At 33.6% G+C, this 22,914-nt stretch overlaps 1 protein-coding gene across 2 annotated transcripts; it reads right to left on the minus strand.

The window, feature by feature from the left end:
- Positions 1–5,729: 5,729 nt before the first annotated feature.
- LOC127840325 (bifunctional endo-1,4-beta-xylanase XylA-like) lies at positions 5,730–21,514 on the minus strand. 2 transcript variants are annotated; one of them, XM_052368729.1, is made up of 4 exons: positions 21,459–21,514; positions 19,891–20,266; positions 6,143–6,187; positions 5,730–5,792 (listed from the first exon to the last, which is right to left on the minus strand). In XM_052368729.1, exons 2-4 carry the CDS (start codon positions 20,258–20,260, stop codon positions 5,788–5,790), a joined length of 420 nt encoding a protein of 139 aa, XP_052224689.1. In that variant the 5' UTR covers positions 20,261–20,266; positions 21,459–21,514; the 3' UTR covers positions 5,730–5,787. The 2 variants fall into 2 exon arrangements, with proteins under 2 accessions (XP_052224689.1, XP_052224688.1); XM_052368728.1 differs by lacking the exons at positions 5,730–5,792; positions 6,143–6,187 and adding exons at positions 18,737–18,802; positions 19,158–19,202.
- Positions 21,515–22,914: the final 1,400 nt, after the last annotated feature.

Consider the following 22,914-nt stretch of genomic DNA (forward strand, 5'->3'; position numbering starts at 1 on the left):
AAAAACTGACCGATTTTAGGGACCACTTCAGATAAAATATTTTTTGCGTTTGTGACTTTTGGTAGTCCCTCATTGTTTTTAGCAATGAAAGTATCCCTAAAGTCATCCTCTCCGGAACTAGAAAATATGGCTTTCAAATGACACAAGGCCAGTCAATATTCCGCAATGTTTTCAGCTGTTGGTCGCTTTAGAGTTGCTCTATGCAACAGCACGTCTAACAATCTAATGTTCTTTGCCTTTAAGGCTTTTCATGACTTAAACAAACTGAATTATGGATTGCAGTAACAGTAAAGATGTGGGCCCTATTGTCAGTAATTTTACATGTTTTAAGCAAAGATCCCAGTGCTTCAACATCATCAGGAGCACTGTGGGCGTTGCAGGTTGCCTGGAGAACACGTTCACTAGATCTTCCTGTTTGTGTGACTGTCCAGGATACGATTTTTGAAAACCGGCAAAGAGTAAACAAAACTGCTTACACAATTACAAAACGTTTCAAAACAGTGTGTGTTCAGCAATGCACTAATCAAAACCGGAAAATCAAACATGCGCCCATTATGAGCAACAAAAATGGCTCTGGGAAACTTTGCAAGCCACATCATACAATCATGTAGAGAAGTTTTAATTGATACACTATCAACACTTCCACCATTTACACCCATTATGCCATGATCATCAACAGAGATGCCAATCACTTTCTGAGCTTCGGAAGAAATTGGCACTGTTGTCTTCACATATGTCGAGAACTTAAAACCCGTCTTTAAACGCACAGCAGCAATCTGAGTAATATTAGGCATTACTGTACCTCGAACTGAAATGCAAAATTAAATTCACACAATGCTTATTTCATGAATTTTATAATCCCCCTTTAAGTTTCATTCTGACGCCTTATATGATCGCTGGTTATGAGAAAAATCAATTTTCAGCATAACAAGCACATTACATATTGACAAGTCGTTGAACTCAAATTATCGCTTGTAAAAAGAATTCACCATTTATATGAGTAGCTCAGAATTTTAATGTACCTATGATCCTTCATAAGATTTATTACTAAAAGTAATGAATTTATTTGAAAAAATTGTAATATTTGGAATAGCTTTTAATATTTATAATAACAATCACAAAATTTTTAATAATGTGCCTGCCCTGGAGTTCTAACCAAAAATCTTTAAAAAATGTTATTGTACCAAACCATGAACACAGTGCCTTTAATAAAACAATTATTATTAATATGTTTCATGTTCATCTGGAAGAGGAAATAAGAAGACAGTTGATGAGAAAAAATACTAAAATTTAGCACCAGAATAGTCAATAACATTGTATTAAAAGTTAGGTTTTCCACTTACTCCATTTCTTTCTCAAAGCATCAATGGCAGCCTTGTTAGACGACGCAGATGAGATTTTCTTGATGGTCTCCCCAGCACGAGCCTCCATCTTTTTAAGATTTCTATTTGCAATAAGCGTTATGTTTAGAGTGGTTAGGAAGTTATTTACCTTCACCGGCCTGCCCAAACTGACTTTCATTGCTGAAAAGAGAATTGAAAATGATAAGAACATGAAAACGAAATAAGGCCGTTGTTACTTAATAATGACGTCACAATGTATTTTCAAAGAATCCATTCGTATCATCATTACCGGTACATTATTAAATAACATGAATGAGCAATCAATTGGATTTAACAACACAAATGCGAAACTAAATTTGAAAACTGAATATGATAGACACCGGAATGTGCCCTTATATATTACACGATAAACCAATATTCACTGGGAATGACACTTGGAATTTTAAGGGGTCTGAACATGTGTAAGACGTCCAAAGATTAATGGCAATTGTACAATGATTATACATTGATAGAAATGGCAGGTTGAAAAAAGAAGATATGCATACCTGTTCCAAGCTTGGTATTTACGTCAAAGCATGGCATCCCCCTGATCTTGAGATGGTGCTGCTTTCCAAAAGCAACACGGTTGACTTTTCTACAGTCAGGGTTTTCACAAACAACGTACAAATAATCACTGAGGCCATTTTGTAGTTCGCCAACAATGGTATATGTTGTCAAAGGAATGGGGCACATATTACAAAACTGACCGTACTGTAATTTGTTTAGCAAAACCTCCAGCTCAACGAGTTAATCAATCTTTTTCCATCCCCCACCCACTTCTGCTTACTCTTTTCACGCCATTTAGCAAATGCGAATAGCTTTTACGTGAGTCATTTTCACACAAATCGATATCGCAGAGCTCGGTAAATGAATAATTGTTATCGAACACATCGTTGACGATCGGTGTTTGCTTCTTTTTTGATTTTGCAAATCGCTCGCTTTTATTTCGCATTTTCATTTTGCTAAGAAAATGTCAACAACCGTGACGTCATGAACACAAATATTTATGAAACGAATTAATTTAACTTATATTTGTATTGTATGCTATTAAATCTGAAAGAGATAAGCAAATTTAACTCTTAAATAAAAAAAATACAAATTTATTTCGTGTCTTTAGTATAATTTCCGGACTTTACCGTAGATATCGCATATAGCCGAAACGCTGTCCGAATACGGCGATATCGACCGACTATTCCCGATATCACTGGGCACCTACTGCCTTATTAAGTGACTGTAGTGAAACGGTTATCAATAAAACAATAAACCGTGTAATCGCTGTCGTCTTGTAAAATTGAAGAAAATACGCGTTAACCAAAACTCGAACAGCAAAAGTCTGCGCTATTGTTAGAAAAAACACAAAATAAATATATTTTGATTATGTTTTATTTTTATACAAAACCAGAAAAGTTTCGCGTATTTGCCCAGTCCCTGTGATCTTTCCCCTGTGATCAGTTATTAATTAAAACAATTAGCTTTGCATTATTGGCAATAAATCATGTAATAAATGTAATAGGCACAAATGCAGTACTTATTAACACTAATTTTCACAAAAAAATCACCACTATGCAAGATATTCTTAAAACAAAAATATATACATCGATCCGTAAAATAACTTCTCCTACCATAAGCGAAAAAAAAAACGCATTACATACTAGTCTCCGCACTCCAGTGCGACGCCAATAACACTCATTTAAAAACATTGATTGAAGAAAGGATGTATCGTCGTTTTCCGGTCCATAGCGGCCCCCATGTTTCGTTCCGAATAGACTCGATACTGCGTTCGTTATTCTGGGATTTATCGGTATCTACATGTATTATTTAAATATAAATTACAATGAATGTGTAATACAAATCAATAGATAACAACCATGGCAACTGTTTGCATCCATTTTAGTGACATTTTTTTAAATAATGTCGACAAGAACTGTACAATTATCTATTATTATAGAATAGAGAAAACATAAAAACAATTATTAATCTGCTGTATTAAAGCGAGATTATATGATTTTGTCAAATATTTATTCATTTATATAAAATGTTTAAAAAAACTTATTAAACATATATTTCAATATAAATTCAAATCAAAGTTAAGAAGAACATGTGTCGAAAATGCGAAATAAGCCAGATATTTTATATCTCGAAAGTGCCTGTACAGTCGAATTCGCCAGCATGTGAATCATGCATGTACGATGTGACTCTAAATTTAGTTTAACGGTTCATTTTAAAATCCTGGAACGATATCTATTCAAACGGCCCACGAACACTAACTAAAAAGACGAATGCTTCGGTTATTGTAGGAAAACATGATCGAAATATCTTCGTCACAATCGGCTCAGGGCGCTTATTTGTCTTTGCTACATTTTATGAAATTCGTCTTCAATGTATAATTTTTCTTGCCTATTTGGTGTTATTGTAACATATTTTATCAATATATTACAATTTAGCACATATAAAAATCGTATAATCTCGCTTTAACGGTTCATTTTAAATTCCTGCAACAATATCTATTCATACGACACACGAACACTAAATAAAAAGACGAATGCTTCGGTTATTGTAGGAAACTATGCACGAGTATCTTCGTCACAATCGGCTCGGGGCGCTTATTTGTCTTTGCTGCATTTTATGAAATCCGTTTCCAATGTAAAAAATTTCTAGCTCATTTTGTGTTATTGTAACATATTTTATCAATATATTACAATTTAACACAAATAAAAAATCGTATAATCTCGCTTTAAAGAATTTCAGAATAATTTTATTTTACTTTTGTATTTATAATTTTGTGTAAGGTATGCTAATAAAATAGAACATAAAATATCTAATAACATAAGAAATAATATACGTAACAGCTCAAAATGATATACATGTTGTATGTACCAAGAACTTTAACGGAGTGATTATTTTTAAGTATTTGATTCATTTCCAGTTTGTTTAGTCAGATAAGATATAACACATTCCTATCAAGAATGTCGAAAAGATTCCAGTATAATTGGGGAGGCGGAAAACTACAACGGGCGAGGCATGGTCAGGGGTGATAACCCCAAAAAAGGGTTAGGGTAAGGGTTAGGATTAGGGGTCGGGTTAGGGTTAGGGTTGGGTTTAGGCTAACCCAAACCCTAACCCGACCCCTAACATTAACACAAACCCTAACCCTCTAACCCCCCCTTGCGCAATACCATACCATGTCTCGCCCGTTGTAGTTTTCCGCCCCCCATTGTGCATGATTGGCAATATGTTGTTAACACTATTCGATCTGTTTTGAATGCGTTCGCTGATGTCTGCACTGCTGGTAAAGCGCCACTAAATGATGCAAGATACAAACAGTTTTCTTCTGGACCAGGAACGGTTTAAGTGTCACCAGAATGTTACCTTTGAATGGCTGTCAGTCCTCAGAGTCGGGTGAAAGTGTCAAAATGTATATCTTTATTATAGTCCTTTATACTTTTTATTATAAACCTGTATATTTCGAAACAATTTTCAGTAATAAAAATCTCATTTAAACGTCTCTATATATATCCGTATCCATTATTTATGTATCGATATTTTCTTGATCGAAGCTTTGCTTGATCATACTAAGTGCGGGTCATTTGCGAAGTACTAAGTATGACTACGCCTCATAACGGTTTACCTATCAATTTAATGTGAAAAATGTTATTTATTTTAAGACATATCCGGTGGATATATTCCTTAAAATTACGTACGCTTACTCTACAGTTTTGTAGAAAAAATAGAAAACATGTATCGATTGTGCTTCAAATACCAATATACTTCTGTATATTTTCTGGAAAACTGTTTTGAAAACCATGTTATATGTATTGGATGGTAACACAAATGTTTACCATGTCGATTTTTTTTCGCGATGCTTGCCTCCAGTGCGATTTGAACTAACGCCGAAACAGTGTCCCTCATTCATGAAAAATTCTCTTCATTAATGGCTCATTGAGCGATTATACGCATGCGCATTGCGATAGTTCATGTACATTTAATTTATACGTCTGATTTTCCTGCGCCAGCTTAAATATCTCAAGAGACAACTTTTAACTATTATAAGAATAAATATTTTATTTACCGTTTATTATAATGAGACATTTGCGTCAAGCAATCAATTAATACATAATTCGACAATATAATGTTGTTAATGAAAATGCGATACCATATTATTCGGCGATACTAGAGTCGTTCACTGAACCTGATTATGAAACGGAATATTTTCTTATCCAGATTGTTTGAGAAATAATGAAAACACCAACGCAAACTACGACGAAGAGTCAAGAAAGCATGCCACAATATATATTACATTAGTTTATTTTCGAATTAACATAAAAACACTGCTGCAGCAGTAATCGAAGGACGTCAGATCATCGGTCATTGAGGTGTGTGTGGAAGGGGCCCTAGGACTCTAGGTCTACTCTGAAAATTTGATACAAGAAGGAAAAATTAAAAAATGATATCATAACCGAATAAAAAATAAGTCTTAAACACAACGCATGTTTTCAGTTGCAAAATGCAATTAATGTTTAACTATTTTATAATGACTGCTAGCACTAATGCGAGTATTGATGATAAAATATTTGATAAACAGCAAAAAAGTAATTATACACAATAATAAACGATTGAGCTATTACTTTAAAACTAGATAACTATGAATAGTAAAATGAAATAGCTGTGTTCGTAAGCAAAAATGCCTGTTCATCGCACTGAGTTGTTGCAGAAATAAGCGAAGTATGCGTGGTTGCACGCCATTAAATGATTCGACATACTCTTTCCGTTGTAGTAGTAGTTGCGTCCATACCAGTTGTTTTCACCTGGAATGGTAAAACAAAGCTTGGCATACATTTTAAGATGTCCATGCGAGTGGGTATTTTGATTTTTCGCGATTTTCCTCATTTTTTTGTAGTTAAGTGGTATGCATTAACCGTTCAAATGCCGTTACACGCATTGTTGCCAACTTATACGCACGGTTAATTGTTTCAAATATCGGGCTTGTGGATTTAAAATAAAGTTTCAGATCCTGACATCTATAAGCAAACACTTACCAAATTGCAAAAAAAAAACAATACTTATTTGTAAAAATATTTGGTTTGTTCCGTATATTCCGATTAGATAAATTATGAACTATTATAAAATCCATCGCATCACCGGCATGCTTTAACATTTATTGTATTTAAAAACGTTTTTACATAATGTTATTAAACTTTCAAAAACAGAAAAAAACGATGATTAAGCACAAGCCAGTATTCAAGTTTAAACGTTTTAATGATTTTGTTTTTCAAGAATATATACATGATATAAAATGGGTGCATATTTTTACAACTGTACAATAAATAAATTATACAGATATTAAGTTTGGTATATATTTACACGCGTTTATTCAGAATTATAAAAGATGCCTTAAAGATAAAATTGGAAATAGTGATCAATTTTAATCGTTTTATCAATTGCATTTGCATTTTCATGAATGTTATTCAAGTAAAAAGAACGTACACTTGCGCTCTAAGTATATTCTTACCATAGTTTCCGTTCCAGTTATTATTCCAGTTTCCGTACCAGCTATTCCAGTTGTTTCCATTCCAGTTATTCCAGTTGTTTCCATTCCAATTATTCCAGTTCCCCATCCAATTATTCCTGTAGTTTCCATACCAGTTATTCCAGTTGTTTCCGCCCTCGTAATTCCAGTTGTTTCCATACCAGTTGCTCATCCAATTATTTCCGTACCAGCTGTTTCCGTTCCAATTATTCCAGTTGTTGCCCCACCAGTTGCCGTACCCTCCGTTATTCCACTGGTTCCCGTACCAGTAGTCGTTATCGCCTCCGTACCGGAACATGGACCCAGCGGTCGCCATGCCGATCAGGCACATGCAAATCAGCAAACTGTTCATTCTAGTCTGAAGGAAAAAATGAGTAGCGTTCTGAGAAAACTTGGCATAATGCATGTGCGTAAAGTTTCGTCCCAGATTAGTCTGTGCAAACCGCACAGGCTAATCAGGGACGACACATTCCGCCTAAATTGGATTTTTGCTAAGAAGAGACTTCATTAAAACGAAAAATGTTATAAAAGCTGAAAGTGTCGTCCCTGATTAGCCTGTGCGGACTTTACGCACATGCATTATGCCCAAATTTCTCAGAACAAGACTCAAATGCGTTTGTGAATGATTTCCATTTGAATGTTCCTTCCGTTATTAAAGGTAGCGTAACAATTTGTATATTTATTTGAAAATGTGTTTGTTTATTTATACCTTACAGAAATTATGGTCACATCTTTGTCGAAGGAAAATGTTAACACACTTGTTCCGTAAAAGTGTGTCATTTTAAAAATTGTATAGATGTATAATACACTTTTTGGTGACAATTTTTCAGTTACTGAATATACTGTATAATGGAATTCGTGAATATTATTGATGTATGTGCTATCAAAATTGTTTGACATAAATGAAAAAAAGTCATTTCTGTCTTGTTTTATTATTAAATTTGGAATTAACCTAAACTGACCATAAATGAACAAAAAAGTCGACGTTTATAGCGTAAACTTGTATATTTGATACTTAGTAAAATCAACGTATCCATTGTTGTTCTCTATTAAGAATAAACGAATGTATCAATCTAGTATTTTATAATCTTCAGCAATTGACGTTTCGACAGCCGATTGATTGACAGGCTTATTAACCAATCAGATTACAGCATAGATTAGGCCCGTTACTATCCGCCATTTTGTCCGTCAAACTCGCCGTTGTCCGACACATAAGGTTATACGTAATTCTGTGTTTTAAACAAAGAAAATGGTTAAAAGGTGCTGTTATGGCACTTGTAATTCAGACACAAGGTATCCAGAACGGTTAAAAGATGGAATCATGTTTTTTTCCGTTCCCTACACCGGGTACTAATCTTGAAAAATTCAAACGTTGGATTCGTCATTGTGGTCGTCCACACGAACAGCTTAATCTCAACATATTAAGCGATCGCCCGAAAGCAAAACACCTCTACGTTTGTTCTAAGGTCGTTATAATAAGATACTACGCGAAAATAGAAAATGTAAGTTTTGCAACGGACACGTTATAAAAAACGAGTATCACTTTTTACCTGTTTTTCCTCTATATAGAGAAATTAGAAAGGAACATTTAAAACCATTTTTTCAAAGGTGGCCAACGTTAAATAATTTGACATTCTTATGCAGTCGGCTAATAAATAAGACATTATAAACTTTGCTAGATCTATTTTTAATGCTAATGAAATGCGTAATAATAAAGCCAATCAGGTATAATTTTTAATAATATCACATAGAATAAAGCATTTTTATTTCTTTCGGTTTAAGTCTTCCGAATTTAATGTAAGTTAAGAAACTATTTTCAAATGCGCAAGTAATTATCAATAGGGGCCAATAAGTGTAATTTTACACCATATGTGGGCTTTCTACTACCGTAATCCGTTATCAAAACAGATGCCGCAAACCGTGAATGACCCTTTGAAAACCCGGTCTGATTAGCGAGTTTTTTGTACATAAAAATTCTTTCAACTTTTTATATTTTAAATATTGCAGAAGATAGTTTACGAGGAAATAATAATATATAATAATATATTGTGTATGTTACTTTTTTGACGACTTTGACTATGTTTTACGATTATAACAATGCTCATGGGTCATTTTGACCAAACGCATTGTAGATATGTGTTATATCGGATTTCAATAAAAACGTTCTTCGTCTTCTATTATAATAAATTTACTTACCTGTGCCACATTTGCGATGTTGCCATCGGTTGCAAAAATTAACGGCTTTTAATAAAAAAACTGAAACATCTATTACTCAAGGAAAAATATTGTGACTAACGAACAATGCATACTGTATGCGATAATTGGCGATAATTTTGCCGACTTTGATGATAAATTTAACGGCTTTTAAGTAGACTAATAAAAAAGTTTTGACTATTTAATAGATATGATAATTATATTCAGCACCACTATTCAATGATAATAAAAACTATTGTATGGCCTTTCTGGTATACCATGAGGCCTTTTTGGTTCAATTATGCGGCCGATTCGCGTAGCCATTTTTATGACGGACTTCGGCGGAGTGACCCCCCTTGAAATCGGTGGGCGTGGCTTCACTCTCGCTGTCGAAAGGTCAATTATTACTATTAGGAAACTTAGCATTTATGTCACTTTCTAATTGAATATTTTAGATTTTAAATGGTTATTTAGACATCTGTAGAAGAGGACACAATATATGTTATGGCAAAATACATTTACAAAGAAAATTCAGTATTCAGTTGTGCACACTTTGCACTAGTGTATTTACAAATTGCATATTGCATATCGGTTTTAATATATATATATATATATATATATATTATCTTACTCGAGATTTCTGTATACGATCCTAATGCAAAAGACACTATTTAGTATAAACTAACAAGTGGTATGACTTTTGTATCTATTGAGCAGAAAAAAATAACTATTTTGGAAACGGGATGACGTCAAGTCAGTTCATAATGACGTCTTTCAACAACAAAACGTCAAGTGATTTGCCTGACACAGAAACAATAATACATGTAAACGTACAACAAGTTATCGTATACAAGTATAATTGTTGATATAAATGGCAAGCAAGTGTAGCACAAATCATGGAAACTGTCGAAACGAGTGTCTCTTTAATGGTCGAAAGATGTTTCCTACAAAAAACGCAATTGTTTAAGCAGATTGAGGTAACAATGTTATTATTTCAGGTAATAACATAATCTGTTATCACTTACCTTGGACAGGATACACAGGAACACAAAAGTGCTCAACTATTTAGGCTTTGACCGTCTCTGTGCGTTTGTAGCTGCTTATATACCGTTCTGTGCCTTTTGAGATTACTAACTTGGCAATAAAAATGTAAATAAATGTCGCCGTAACATTTGTTTGTATGCTTTTTACATATAACAATAACACATTTGATGGCAACAAAGTTCCTTGGTTAATTAGCGTGTGGTTGTGATTACGATCTGATGTAAGGCTTAAATGACGTTCACTTTTCGGGGTTGGTTTCTTTTATGTCTAATACCCAAGAGCGAAATTGCTTTTGATTTTTTTCTGCGATATAGTACTGCTTTTGTCGACGCTTTTTAAATACTAGAAAAAAGATTAACATTAATACTAAAGAATAGTTAAAAAGACTGTATGCAAATGGCATCAAAAGCAAACAAGAACTTCATCACGATTTAGTTATTTATAAAAGTCTTATTTGTGCAAACAATAAAGCTTACCGCAATAATGATTAAGAAAACTCTCCTTGTTCAAGTAAAAATATGTAGCGAGCTAATACTTCAGAAATGTTATCTATTGTGATGACCAGTTTTAACACAGTGAAATGGGTAAAACGCGTTGTACAGGGGTAGAATACATTGTTAAATACAGTACTACTGTTTTGAGAAATTTATTTTACAGTTATGTTAATATTTAAGTGCATAAAATAATGAGATCCAAAATGCCCTTTTTAAAAATAGAGGCATTATTTGAACAATTTGTGTTAATGACTAAAATGCGATGTTGTTTTTATCATATATTTAATATCTGTGCCTAGAGCTTTGAGAGAAGAAGACGTTTTGGGTTATAAAAGTCTGTATTAAGATCACGACCCCTAAATCGGGGCCAGTTTTAGCACATGGGGATAATTTCAGAAAACATTTTAGAGGACTACTGTATAACGTTTCATACTTGACATTTTCACATGTGGACGATATGGTTTAAGTAGTTATTTTGCTAATGGTGTATTTTGCTAGGCATTATGTTTGAGTTGTCAAACTCGGGCATAACTTTTGTCATTAAAATACAGGGCGACTTTTATCGAGGGACAAGGCTTGCAAATATGAATGTTGTACGCTGAAAAGAGTAAAAGATCACATCGTCACAAGGTTTGTTCGACAGACAGACTACAAGACGTCCATGACGATACCAGTGAAACCCCTTCACTACATACCAGGGATGTAATAAAACTAATTCTCCGTGTAAATAAGAATACATGTAAGAACAAACCGTGTTTTCAAACATTCTTTACTATATTTCTTTACCATCAGATACCTTTTGTTTGTACGTAGAGCAAACATAAACATTAGATTTGTCTTACCTAAATTGTAGCTATATATTGACGTAACAAACACACAAAAAATCGTTGAAAAAAATGCATCGATCAACTACGCAATATATTGCTGATGTTTTGTTCAACGAACCATAACAATGTTTGCTATGTTACTAAATAAAATTCGTACAAACTCGCCCAGAGAGTTGTTTACTTAAATCGGAATTTTGTTTGCTGTGTTCCGACAAATATATGAACGGTTATAATTAAGCAATAAAATAAAAAGAAAAAGCATGAAGACAATTCTTGGACTGGATGTCGGAAAGACGTTTCTAAACAACTTTTATTTGTTTTTGTAGCTTTTTTATTTTTCTCAAGGTGGACATATACACTAAATTATATAAAAATAACTGCTTAAATTGTTTAACTATCAACTAAAAACTAAAATGGTATAATAGTTTACTGCTTTTAACGTAGTTGACTTATTTCCATTTGTATTTATTCATTTAATATATAAACTGTTTCTATACAAAAGAAACGAAAATAGTTCAGTAACAGTGTGAATTATTAGTAATTTAAAAGATACCATGCGTCATCTGTTTTACATGCATTCGCTGAATCCTGTGCTGCTGGTAGAGCTTCATTAAATGCTGCACGAAACAAGGAGTTTGACTCTGGGTCAATATAGGACCGATATCAAATGTTACCAGAATGTTATCTTTGAACAGCTGCCTGTCCTAAGAATCGACTGAATGCTGTCAAAAATATTCATTAACAAAAATTCTTTATACTATTATGTAAACAATTACTACATGTCGAGTTTTAAGTAATATAAACTTTATTCAATGGACTTAATATAACAGTGTCCATTATCAGTATATCAATGTTTTATTGACCAAAGCTACGCTCGTATCGAACCTAATTTTTCTGAATAGAAGATCGTAATACCATGCGGATATTTGTGAATGACGAAGTATGAAAATGCGTTTAAAACAAACGCTTAACCTATAAATTTTAATGAAAAACTGTAATTTACCTTAATGCATATTCGGTGAATATATGAACTAAAATGTGGTACGTTTAATATAAAGTGCCAGATTTTGTCGGACGAAAAGCAAAGTGTATATTCTTTTGGTTCAAACAACCATATGCTTTTTGTACATTTTATTGACTTGTTTGACACCCATCAAGGTGCATGTTGTCAGCCTATGTCACTTCAAAATAGTTTGGTTGCATATTATTGAATCACAAGCAAATGATTACAAACACTACGTCAAGCCTTTTATCGAAAAAAACAACAACAACATGTTGTTGTTGTTTCCTAGATGGTAAGACAACAGTGACGTGGGCGAGTCAGACGTACATGTAAACTAAACCAAAGTCATTGGCATGGTATTGAGTGTAAAAACACTTAGTGTCTCTTAATTTTTTCAAACGATTCTGTGTCCTTAATATAAACAACAAAAGAGAATAGGCATATACTATGTAATAAACGGCCAATTAAAACAAAATGCATTTGTTTGCAGCATTTCATGTTTTTAATTTTACGCTATTAATATTGCTTAAACTTCTGCATTAACGGTTGTCCCGTCTTGATACAAACTTGAATATTGGTTTAGTTGCTAATGAGCACTAAGCTAGATGACAGAAGGGACGGCAACGATTACTTCATCGGTAACGAGAAAGAGATGATTTCTCTACTGCGATCTGGTCACGACTCTAATAACGGTAAAATTTCTTTCGTTTAATTTTATAATACCATCTCCACTGCAAAGGACTTGAATTTGAACATGAGAACACTACGATAACATTTAATTTAAAATAATTGTTATGTTCCGGATGTTTGACGGCCACTTTCTAGCCGACATCTTCTCAAATCAAATATAGATAGATAGATAGATAGATTTATTTCGGTATCATGGTGCAAACACAATTAACAAACATGTTGCATTCATAAAATAATACATAAAAATACAAACATGAGTATTAACCATGTCACGCAACACAGTACCAAGGATAGCATAAAAAAGAGAGCGAACTCTTATTTCCATTGTGGTCCTTGTGGATGGTGGCATGACAAAGAGAGACATAAATTGTTGCTTAATAATATATCACAGATTTAAACTGAGCATTAATAATATTTGAATCGGTGGACATTATTGTAGGAATATCACAGTTAAAAATGAGCACATACAACATGAAGTTAATACATGACTTAATTAATTAAAATATTTATATCAACTAAAAATTTATCATAGATAATTACAACATTAACATCACAAAGTGACTAGTGAAATGTAATTAAAAAGCGGAATGTATTTTTAACAAAATTACACATGATACCGATTACTTAGTAAAAGAATATTATAAAATCTGACTTAAAAAGTGGTTTTTGACGGCAACCTTGAACCTATGGGACTCAGACATACTAGTTATAGAAGGAGGTAACTCATTCCATAGTTTACAACCCACAAACGCAAAGGACTTGATACCGAAACCTTTAACCTTCGGAATAGTGAAAGAACCTTTTTCACGGAACCGTGTATTGTGACCATGTGTTTCCTTAACCGGAATGAAATGCTCACCCATATAATCCGGGGCTGTACCAGCAACAATCTTAAATACTTGAGTCAGAATAATCTGATCGACTCGTTTGGATACTGGGAGCCAAATAAATAGTTTAAATTCCTCATGACCAATGTGTGACCGTGGGTCTAGGTTCAAAATAAACCTTACCAACTTATTTTGAGTTACCTGTAACTTGTTCATCATGATTTTTTCAAACAATAGTACCAAAATGAGCAGGCATAGTCAAAATTACATTGAATAAGCGACATAACCAAAAGTTTCTTAGTATGTTGAGTGAGATATTTACGTTTCCTAAATAAAAATGTTAACCTAGAGTTTGCCTTTTTAATGACTGAAGAAGCCATGGAATCACAAGATAAAGTTTGATACAATGTTACACCAAGATACTTAACAGAAGAGGCTGGCTCAATAACCCGGCCATAACATGATACATTTAGATAAGGATTTAACCGCAGTTTGGGCTTAGAGCCAAAAAGAATGGACTCAGTTTTACCTAAGTGTAATGACAATTTATTGTCAATGAGCCATTTACTAACAACCTCAATTTCCTCATCCAGGGCATTTTCAACATTAGATTTATTTTTACCGGTAACCAAAATGCCAGAATCATCAGCATACAAAAATAGTTTGTTTTTTACAACTGCTGACATGTCATTTACATAGATTAAAAACAGAAGGGGTCCTAAAATTCAGCCCTGAGGAACACCACAAGAAATATTCGAAAAAGAGGAGAACGTTCATGAAACATCAACCAGTTGTTGTCGATCAGAAAGGTACGATCTAAACAACCTTAAAACATCTTTACTGAGACCTAAAGCTTCCATCTTCATTAAAAGTATACCATGGTCTACAGTATCAAAGGCCTTTTGAAGATCCAGAAGAATCATGCCAACAAGATTGCCTTGATCCCTTTGCAATCCAATAAAATCAGAGAGATGAATTAGACATGTATCAGTTGAGTAACCTCGCCTAAAGCCAGACTGGAACTTATACAACAACTTATTTTTACAAAGATATTCCTCAAACTGGTCATACACAACCCTTTCATAGATCTTAGAGATTATACTCAGAATAGACACTGGGCGATAATTACCCACTTCTGTTTTATCACTCTTTTTGTAAAGGGGAATAACCCGGGCTGACTTTAAGTCATCAGGGACAACACCTTGAATTAAACACAAATTTATAACATGAGAAAGGGGACCAGCAATGATTGGAGCGCCATCCCATGACAAAACGAGAGGGTATACCGTCTAAACCAGTGGCCTTTTTTGCACTAAGGTTATTCAGATATTTTAAAACGTTTTTCTCAGAAACAATATTAAAAGAAAAACTATCTGGTAGAACACCTTTAGATGCATAAAAACTATGGACAAACTTTTTACCAAATTTTAAAACAGGTGTAGGTATTTTCTCTACAAGTTTGGAAGCTACATTTACATAGAAATCATTAAAATTTTTAGCAACATTTAATTTATCAAAACATATTTCACTGTCAATTTTGAGACCAATGTTAACACTAGAAGAACTGCTAGCTTTTTAAGAAGGCATTCCTAAATTTTTAAGTGATTTCCATAGAGATTTTGAATCACATTTGTTTTCTTAAAGTACATCAGTAAAATAATTTTTCTTAGCAGCATGAATCATATTTGCAGTACTATATTTCAAGTTTTTGAAATTATCATAATCCACATCAGATTTGTCCTGTTTAAAAAAACGAAAAGCTTTATCTCTTTCGTTGATAGAGTTAAGAATGTCAGAAGTAATCCACGGCTCTGTCCGCTGTTTAATTCTAACCTCCTTAACAGGTGCAATAGTGTCCAATATTGACGAAAATAAACATTAAAATACGTTAAAAGCCGGCAGGATATAAGAGACTATAGTTTTAAAATGTTTGATACTGTACGATTTAAGCTCTAGAAAGGCAGCTCAAATCTGGAATTTAATGATTTAGCATTAATAGAAGTAAAAGCGAATATTTAGAACACAATCTCGTTGAATTACATGTGCATGTGCATTGTGAATATTGGCATCCAACCCAGTCACATCTGATCACAAGCCCTACGTGTAAACCAATAGTGTAATATGGATCTCTACAACAAAATCTAATCCGTAGTTACAAACGACACTTTCCACATATACTTACCAAACAAATCGATATAAATATAGTTGAAATGGTATGTGGTTTTAAAATAGTATATTATGGGTATATTTGCTTTGTACCATTAGGTTTTTGGGATCTATTTCATTCAGCAATTATGCTACAAGGTTTTGTTAATTTTCGACGAGTCTCTCTTTATGTTAACAGAGTCTCTGGTTTTTCACAAAGAGACGAAATGCGTATGATCATTATAATAGAGGCATTTCTGATACATTTCGTGTCTTTTGTTCTCACTGAACAAGAGCTAACACCCTTGTTACAAATGTCGAATAAGCATACAACATAGTAAAAGCAAGTAATAAAATGTCGCATGAAATCCTTAGCAAATTAACCTCATGGACGGTTTACTAACGCTAAAATTATACCCAGTTACATTTCCTGTTTTTAGTTTGGAGACGACTTAAGTAGTTCGTAGCACATTTATTAGTGGCTGTTTTAGGAATCTGTTAACCAAAGTGGGAATCTGCGAGCTGTTACATATACAAGGAAAACTGAAAAAAGGACGGTGAAATAATAGTAATTTTTTCGTTTATGAATAAATAAAAATTATTAAAGTAAACATACCTAACTCGTTTCCCACGCGAAACAATCATATAATTTGAATTTTCCTCGTTGCAGTTATTGATACTTATTTTTTGTAGATTGTTATCAATACAATATGTAACATTTTTGCCAATACTGCACGGATGTCTAACTCAATTGTAGCAGGTTTCAATGGTCGTTCAAGCGCAACATTATGTTGATGCGTGCAAACTGCCTTGACACGCGCGGCTTCTGTGACTAGGAGTGACCACCACGTAACAACTTCCGGTTTGACATCGTGACAATGCCATCCTGAAAAGAGCATGCATTCATTTCTTGATGTCGAACTCGTGTCTAAAGTTGATGTTTATTCGCCTAATTAAGATTCATAAAGCTTAGTTTGTTAGATGGATGTAATTATCCATAAAAGGCATAAATCGTTAATAGGCACGACAACTAGCATCTTTGAAACGTTGATATAAGTTGTTTATTAACGAGTATCGTTCACAAAATAAGTAAGGCTTGAAGCTATTAACGCGAATATTTCCAAGACATAGTATCATATTCTAATACAGTAATTCTTAGACATTTTCGTTGCTACAAGTTTGGCAAGACGTATACGCCACGGACATGATGGTAAATCGACAATTAAAATTTCATATCTGTTTGTTCTCTTCTTAACATAAAGTAAATTTTAGATATGCGACGGTAGTGATCGTTCAATATTGTCATTAGCTTTTTATAGTGATGCTATCAAGTATCAGCGAACCCTACGAACACTCTTGTTTTGGTCAAGAAGTATTCATTTCGTTAAAAACTACTTCACCATATTGAATGATAAAAAGATTCAATTTATTTCCAGTTTTAAAGTGAGATAAGATATAAAGCATTCCTATCAATAATGTCGAAAAGATTCCAATAGTATTGTGCATTATTTGCAATTTGTTGTAAACACTGCGTGATCTGTTTTGAATGCATTCGCTGATGTCTGCACTGCGTCAGTAAATGATGCAAAAACGAGCCTCTGGAACAGTAAAAGAAAACTTAAAATGTTACCAGAATGTTAAATTTGATTGGCAGCCAGTCCTCAGAGTAGAGTGTCAAAAAGTATACCTTAAATAAAGTCCTTTACATATTTTTATTATAAACCCGTACATTTCGAAACAATTTTCAGTTACTAAAATATGATTTAAACGTCTACATAAAACAGTATCCATTATCTTTATATCGATTTTTTCGTGATCGAAGCTTTGCTTGATCATACCAATTGCGGGTTATTTGTGAAGAACTAAGTATCACTACGCCTTTAATGTGAAAACTGTTATTTACTTGAAGACATATCCGGTGGATATTTTCCCTAAAATGAAGTACGTTTACTATACAGTTATGTAGGAAAAATAGCAAACATGTATCAACTGTGCTTGAAATACCAATATACTTCTGTATATTTTCTGGAAAACTGTTTTGAAAAACATGTTATATATATTGGAATGTTGAGATAAAAAATGTTGACAATGTCATTTTTTTTCGCGATGCTCGCCTCCAGTGCGATTTGAACTCACGCCGAAACAGTGGCCCTCGTCGATTAAAAATTCACTTCATTGATGGCTAATTTATCGATAATACGCATGCGCATAGCGATACTTTATGTACATTTCATTTATTACGATTTTACTCATACTTATGATTTTACTGCATCAGCTTAAATGTCTCATGGGACAACTTTTAACTCTTATAAGAATAAATGTGTTATTTACCGTTTTATTAAAACGAAACATGTGCGCCAAGCAATCAATTAATTCGTTTGAAAACATATTTTTTTTAATGAACATACAATACCGTATTATTCGGCGATACTTAAGTCGTTCGCTGAAGCTGATTTTGAAACGGAGTATTTTCTTAACCAGATTGTTCGAGCAATAATGAAAATACAAAAGTCAAATACGATAAAGAGTTAAGAAAGCAGGACGCAATGTATATTGCATTAGTTTATTTTTGAATTAACATAAAAACACTGCTGCAGCAGTAATCGCAGGACGTCGGATCACCGGTCATTGAGGTGTGTGGGGGAGGCGCCATATGGCTCTAGGTCTACTCTGAAAAGTTGATAGAAGAAGAAAACAAACCTCATAATTATAACCGAAAACATAATAAGAAAACTTAAACACAACTCATGTTTTCAGTTGCAAAATGCAATCAATGTTTAACAATTTTATAATAACTGTTAGCACTAATGCGAGTATTGATAATCAAATATTTGATAAAATGCAAAAAAAAATAGTAATTATACACAATAATAAACGATTGTACCATACCTTTAAAACTAGATGACTATGAATAGTAAAATGATATAGCTATGTTCGTAAGTAAAAATGCTTGTACATCGCACTGAGTTCTTTCATTAATAAACGAAGAATGCGAGGTCGCACACCATTAAATGATTCGACTTACTCTTTCCGTTGTTGTAGTAGTTGCGTCCATACCAGTTGTTTTCACCTGGAATGGTATAAACAAAGTTTGGCATACATTTTAAGATGTCCATGCGAGTGGGTATTTTGATTCTTCGCGATTGTCCTCAATTTTTGTAGTTAAGTGGTATGAATTAACCGTTCAAATGCGATAAACACGGTGTTGCCAACTTATACGAACAGTCAATTTTTTCAAATATCGGGCTTGTGGATTTAAAATAAAGTTTCAGATCCTGACATCTATAAGCAAACCTTTACCATATTGCAAAAAAATACTTATTTGTAAAGATATTTGGTTTGTTCCGTATATTATGATTAGATAAATTATTAACTATTATAAAATCCATCGCATCACCGGCATGCTTTAATATTTATTCTATTTTAAAACGTTTCTACATAATGTTATTTAACTTTCAAAAACAGAAAAAAACGATGATTAAGCACATACCAGTATTCAAGTTTAAACGATTTTATTTTTCAAGAATATATACATGATATCAAATGGGCGCATATTTTTATAACTGTACAATAAATAAATTATACAGATATTAATTTTGGTATATATTTACACGCGTATATTCAGAATTATGAAAGATGCCTTAAAGATAAAATTGGAAATAGTGATCAATTTTAATCGTTTTATCAATTGCTTTTGCATTTTCATGAATGCTTTTAAGTAAAAACAACGTACGCTTGCGCTCTAAGTATATTCTTACCATAGTTTCCGTTCCAGTCATTATTCCAGTTCCCGTACCAGCTATTCCAGTTGTTTCCATTCCAGTTATTCCAGTTGTTTCCATTCCAATTATTCCAGTTCCCCATCCAATTATTCCTGTAGTTTCCATACCAGTTATTCCAGTTGTTTCCGCCCTCGTAATTCCAGTTGTTTCCATACCAGTTGCTCATCCAATTATTTCCGTACCAGCTGTTTCCGTTCCAATTATTCCAGTTGTTTCCCCACCAGTTGCCGTACCCTCCGTTATTCCACTGGTTCCCGTACCAGTAGTCGTTATCGCCTCCGTACCGGAACATGGACCCAGCGGTCGCCACGCCGATCAGGCACATGCAAATCAGCAAACTGTTCATTCTAGTCTGCAAGACAAAATGCGTTTGTGAATGATTTTCATTTGAATGTTCTTTCCGTTAGTAAGGGTAGCATAGCAATTTGTATATTCATTTGATTCATTTGAAAATACAATTTGTATATTCATTTGAAAATGTGTTTGTTTATTTATACCTTACAGTTATTATGGTCACATCGTTGTCAAAGGAAAATGTTAACACACTTCTTCCGTAATAGTATGTCATTTTTACAATGGTTTAGATGTATAAGATGACAATTTTTGGTGACATTTTTTCAGTTACTGAATATTCTTTAAAATGGAATTCGTGAATATTATTGATGTCTGTGCTAACAAAAAGGGTTAAAAAATTCGTTCTTTTTCCACTACCCGACTGATTGAAAATATTTTTGACCACATTAACTTTGTTTTAGTATTAAAGTTGATTTTTTCGATTACATTTCCCACAATCAATCACTAAATTTATTTTTGACATAAATGAAAACAAATAATTGATATTTCTATCATGTTTTATCCCTAAAGTTGGAATTACCTTAAACTTACCATTCATGAACAAAAAAAGTCGACGTTAATAACTTAAGCTTGTATATTTGATATTTTGTAAAATCAACGTATCCATTGTTATTCTCTATTAAGAATATACGAATGCATCCATCTAGTATTTTATAATCTTCAGCATATTATTACTATCAGGAAACTTAGCATTTATCTCTCTTTTTAATTGAATATTTTAGATTGTATATAGTTATTTTGACATTTGTAGAAGGGCACACAATGCATGTTTTGGGAAAATACATTTACAAAGGAAATTCAATAGACAGTTGTGCACACTTTCCACTATTATAGTCACAAATTGTGCATCGGTCTTTAAATATGTATATAATCTATTGAGCAGGAAAAAAAACTTTTTTTGAAACGGGATGACGTGAAGTCAGTTCATAATGACGTCTTTCAACAACAAAACGTCAAGTGATTGGCCAGACACAGAATCAATAATACATGTAAACGTACTACAAGTTATCGTATACAAGTATAATTATTGTTATACACGGCAAGCAAGTGTAGCACAAATCATGGAAACTGTCGAAACGAGTGTCTGTTTAATGTTCGAAAGATGTTTCCTACAAAAAACACAATTGTTTAAGCAGATTGAGGTAACAATGTTATTATTTCAGCAAATAACATAATCTGTTATCACTAACCTTGGACAGGATACACAGGGACACAAAAGTGCTCAACTATTAAAGCTTTGACCGTCTCTGTGCGTTTGTAGCTGCTTATATACCGTTCTTTGCCTTTTGAGATTACTTACTTGGCAATACAAATGTAAATAAATGTCGACGTAACATTTCTTTGTGTACTATTTTTCCTTTTATATTAAAGTGCAATAACACATTTGATGGAAAGAAAATTTCTTGGTTAATTAGCGTGGTATTATGGATCCGATCTGATGAAAGGCAAAACGACGTTCACTTTAGCGTTAGGCTCCTTTATTTCTAATACTCAAGAGCGAAATTGCTTTTTTTCTGATAAATAGTAATGCGTTTTGTCGACGCTTTTTAAGTACTAGAAAACATTAACATTAATACTAACGAATAGTTAGAAAGACCGTATGCAAATAGCATCAAAGGCAAACCAGAACTACACCACGATTTAGTTATTTGCAATATTCTGATTAGCGCAAACAGTTTTTGTGTCGCCTGACTATGGTTAGGAGACATATAGGTGTTACTTTTTGGCGGTGTCGGCGAAGGCATCACACTTTTCGAAAAAGGTTCATAACTTCTGTGTCCCTTCAGATATTGCTTTCATATTTGGTATGCATGTGTATCTGGACAACACTTTTCCATGCGCATACAATTTTTTTACCCCTGTGACCTTGACCTTCAACTTGAGGTCAGCTTACAGGTTTCGAAATCTGCGACCGTGATTCGAAAAAGGCTCATAACTTCTGTGTCTCTTCATATATTTTGTCTTCATATTTGGTATGGATGTGTATCTGGTCAACATCTTTCCATGCGCATACAATTGTTAACCTCTGCTACCTTGACCTTGAACTTGAGGTCAGCGTTCAGGTTTCGAAATCTGCGACCGTGATTCGTTAAAGGCTGATAACTACTGTGTCCCTTTCGATATTGCTTTCATATTTGTTATGCGTGTGTATCTGGACAACATCTTTCCAGGCGCATAACATTTTTGACCCCTGCGACCTTGACCTTGAACTTAAGGCCAGCGTTCAGATTTCGAAATGTGCGACCGCAATTCAAAAAAGGCTCATAACTTCTGTGTCCCTTCAAATATTGCTTTCATAATTGGTATGCATGTGTATGTGGACAACATCTTTCCATGCGCATACAATTTTTTACCCCTGTGACCTTGACCTTCAACTTGAGGTCAGCGTTCAGGTTTCGAAATATGCGACCGCAATTCGAAAAAGGCTCATGACTTATGTGTCCCTTCAGATATTGCTTTCATATTTGGTATGCATCTGGACAACACCTTTCCATGCGTATGAAATTTTTGAACTAGGGGTCCATGCTCAGGTTTCGAAATCTGCGACCGCGATTCAAAAAAGCTCATAACGTCTGTGTCCCTTCAGGTATTGCTTTCATATTTAGTACGCATGTGTATCTGGACAAGACCTTTCCATGCGCATAC

The sequence above is a fragment of the Dreissena polymorpha genome, chromosome 8, assembly GCF_020536995.1.
Source record: "Dreissena polymorpha isolate Duluth1 chromosome 8, UMN_Dpol_1.0, whole genome shotgun sequence".
NCBI lineage: Eukaryota > Metazoa > Mollusca > Bivalvia > Myida > Dreissenidae > Dreissena > Dreissena polymorpha.

Excerpts from the sequence above, each read along its gene's own strand:
- LOC127840325 (XM_052368729.1), bottom strand. The coding sequence starts at position 20,260 with ATGAACAGTTTGCTGATTTGCATGTGCCTGATCGGCGTGGCGACCGCT. Across the intron at positions 6,188-19,890 it reads TGACTGGAACGGAAACTATG|GTGAAAACAACTGGTATGGA; the intron begins GTAAGAATATAC and ends TTACCATTCCAG.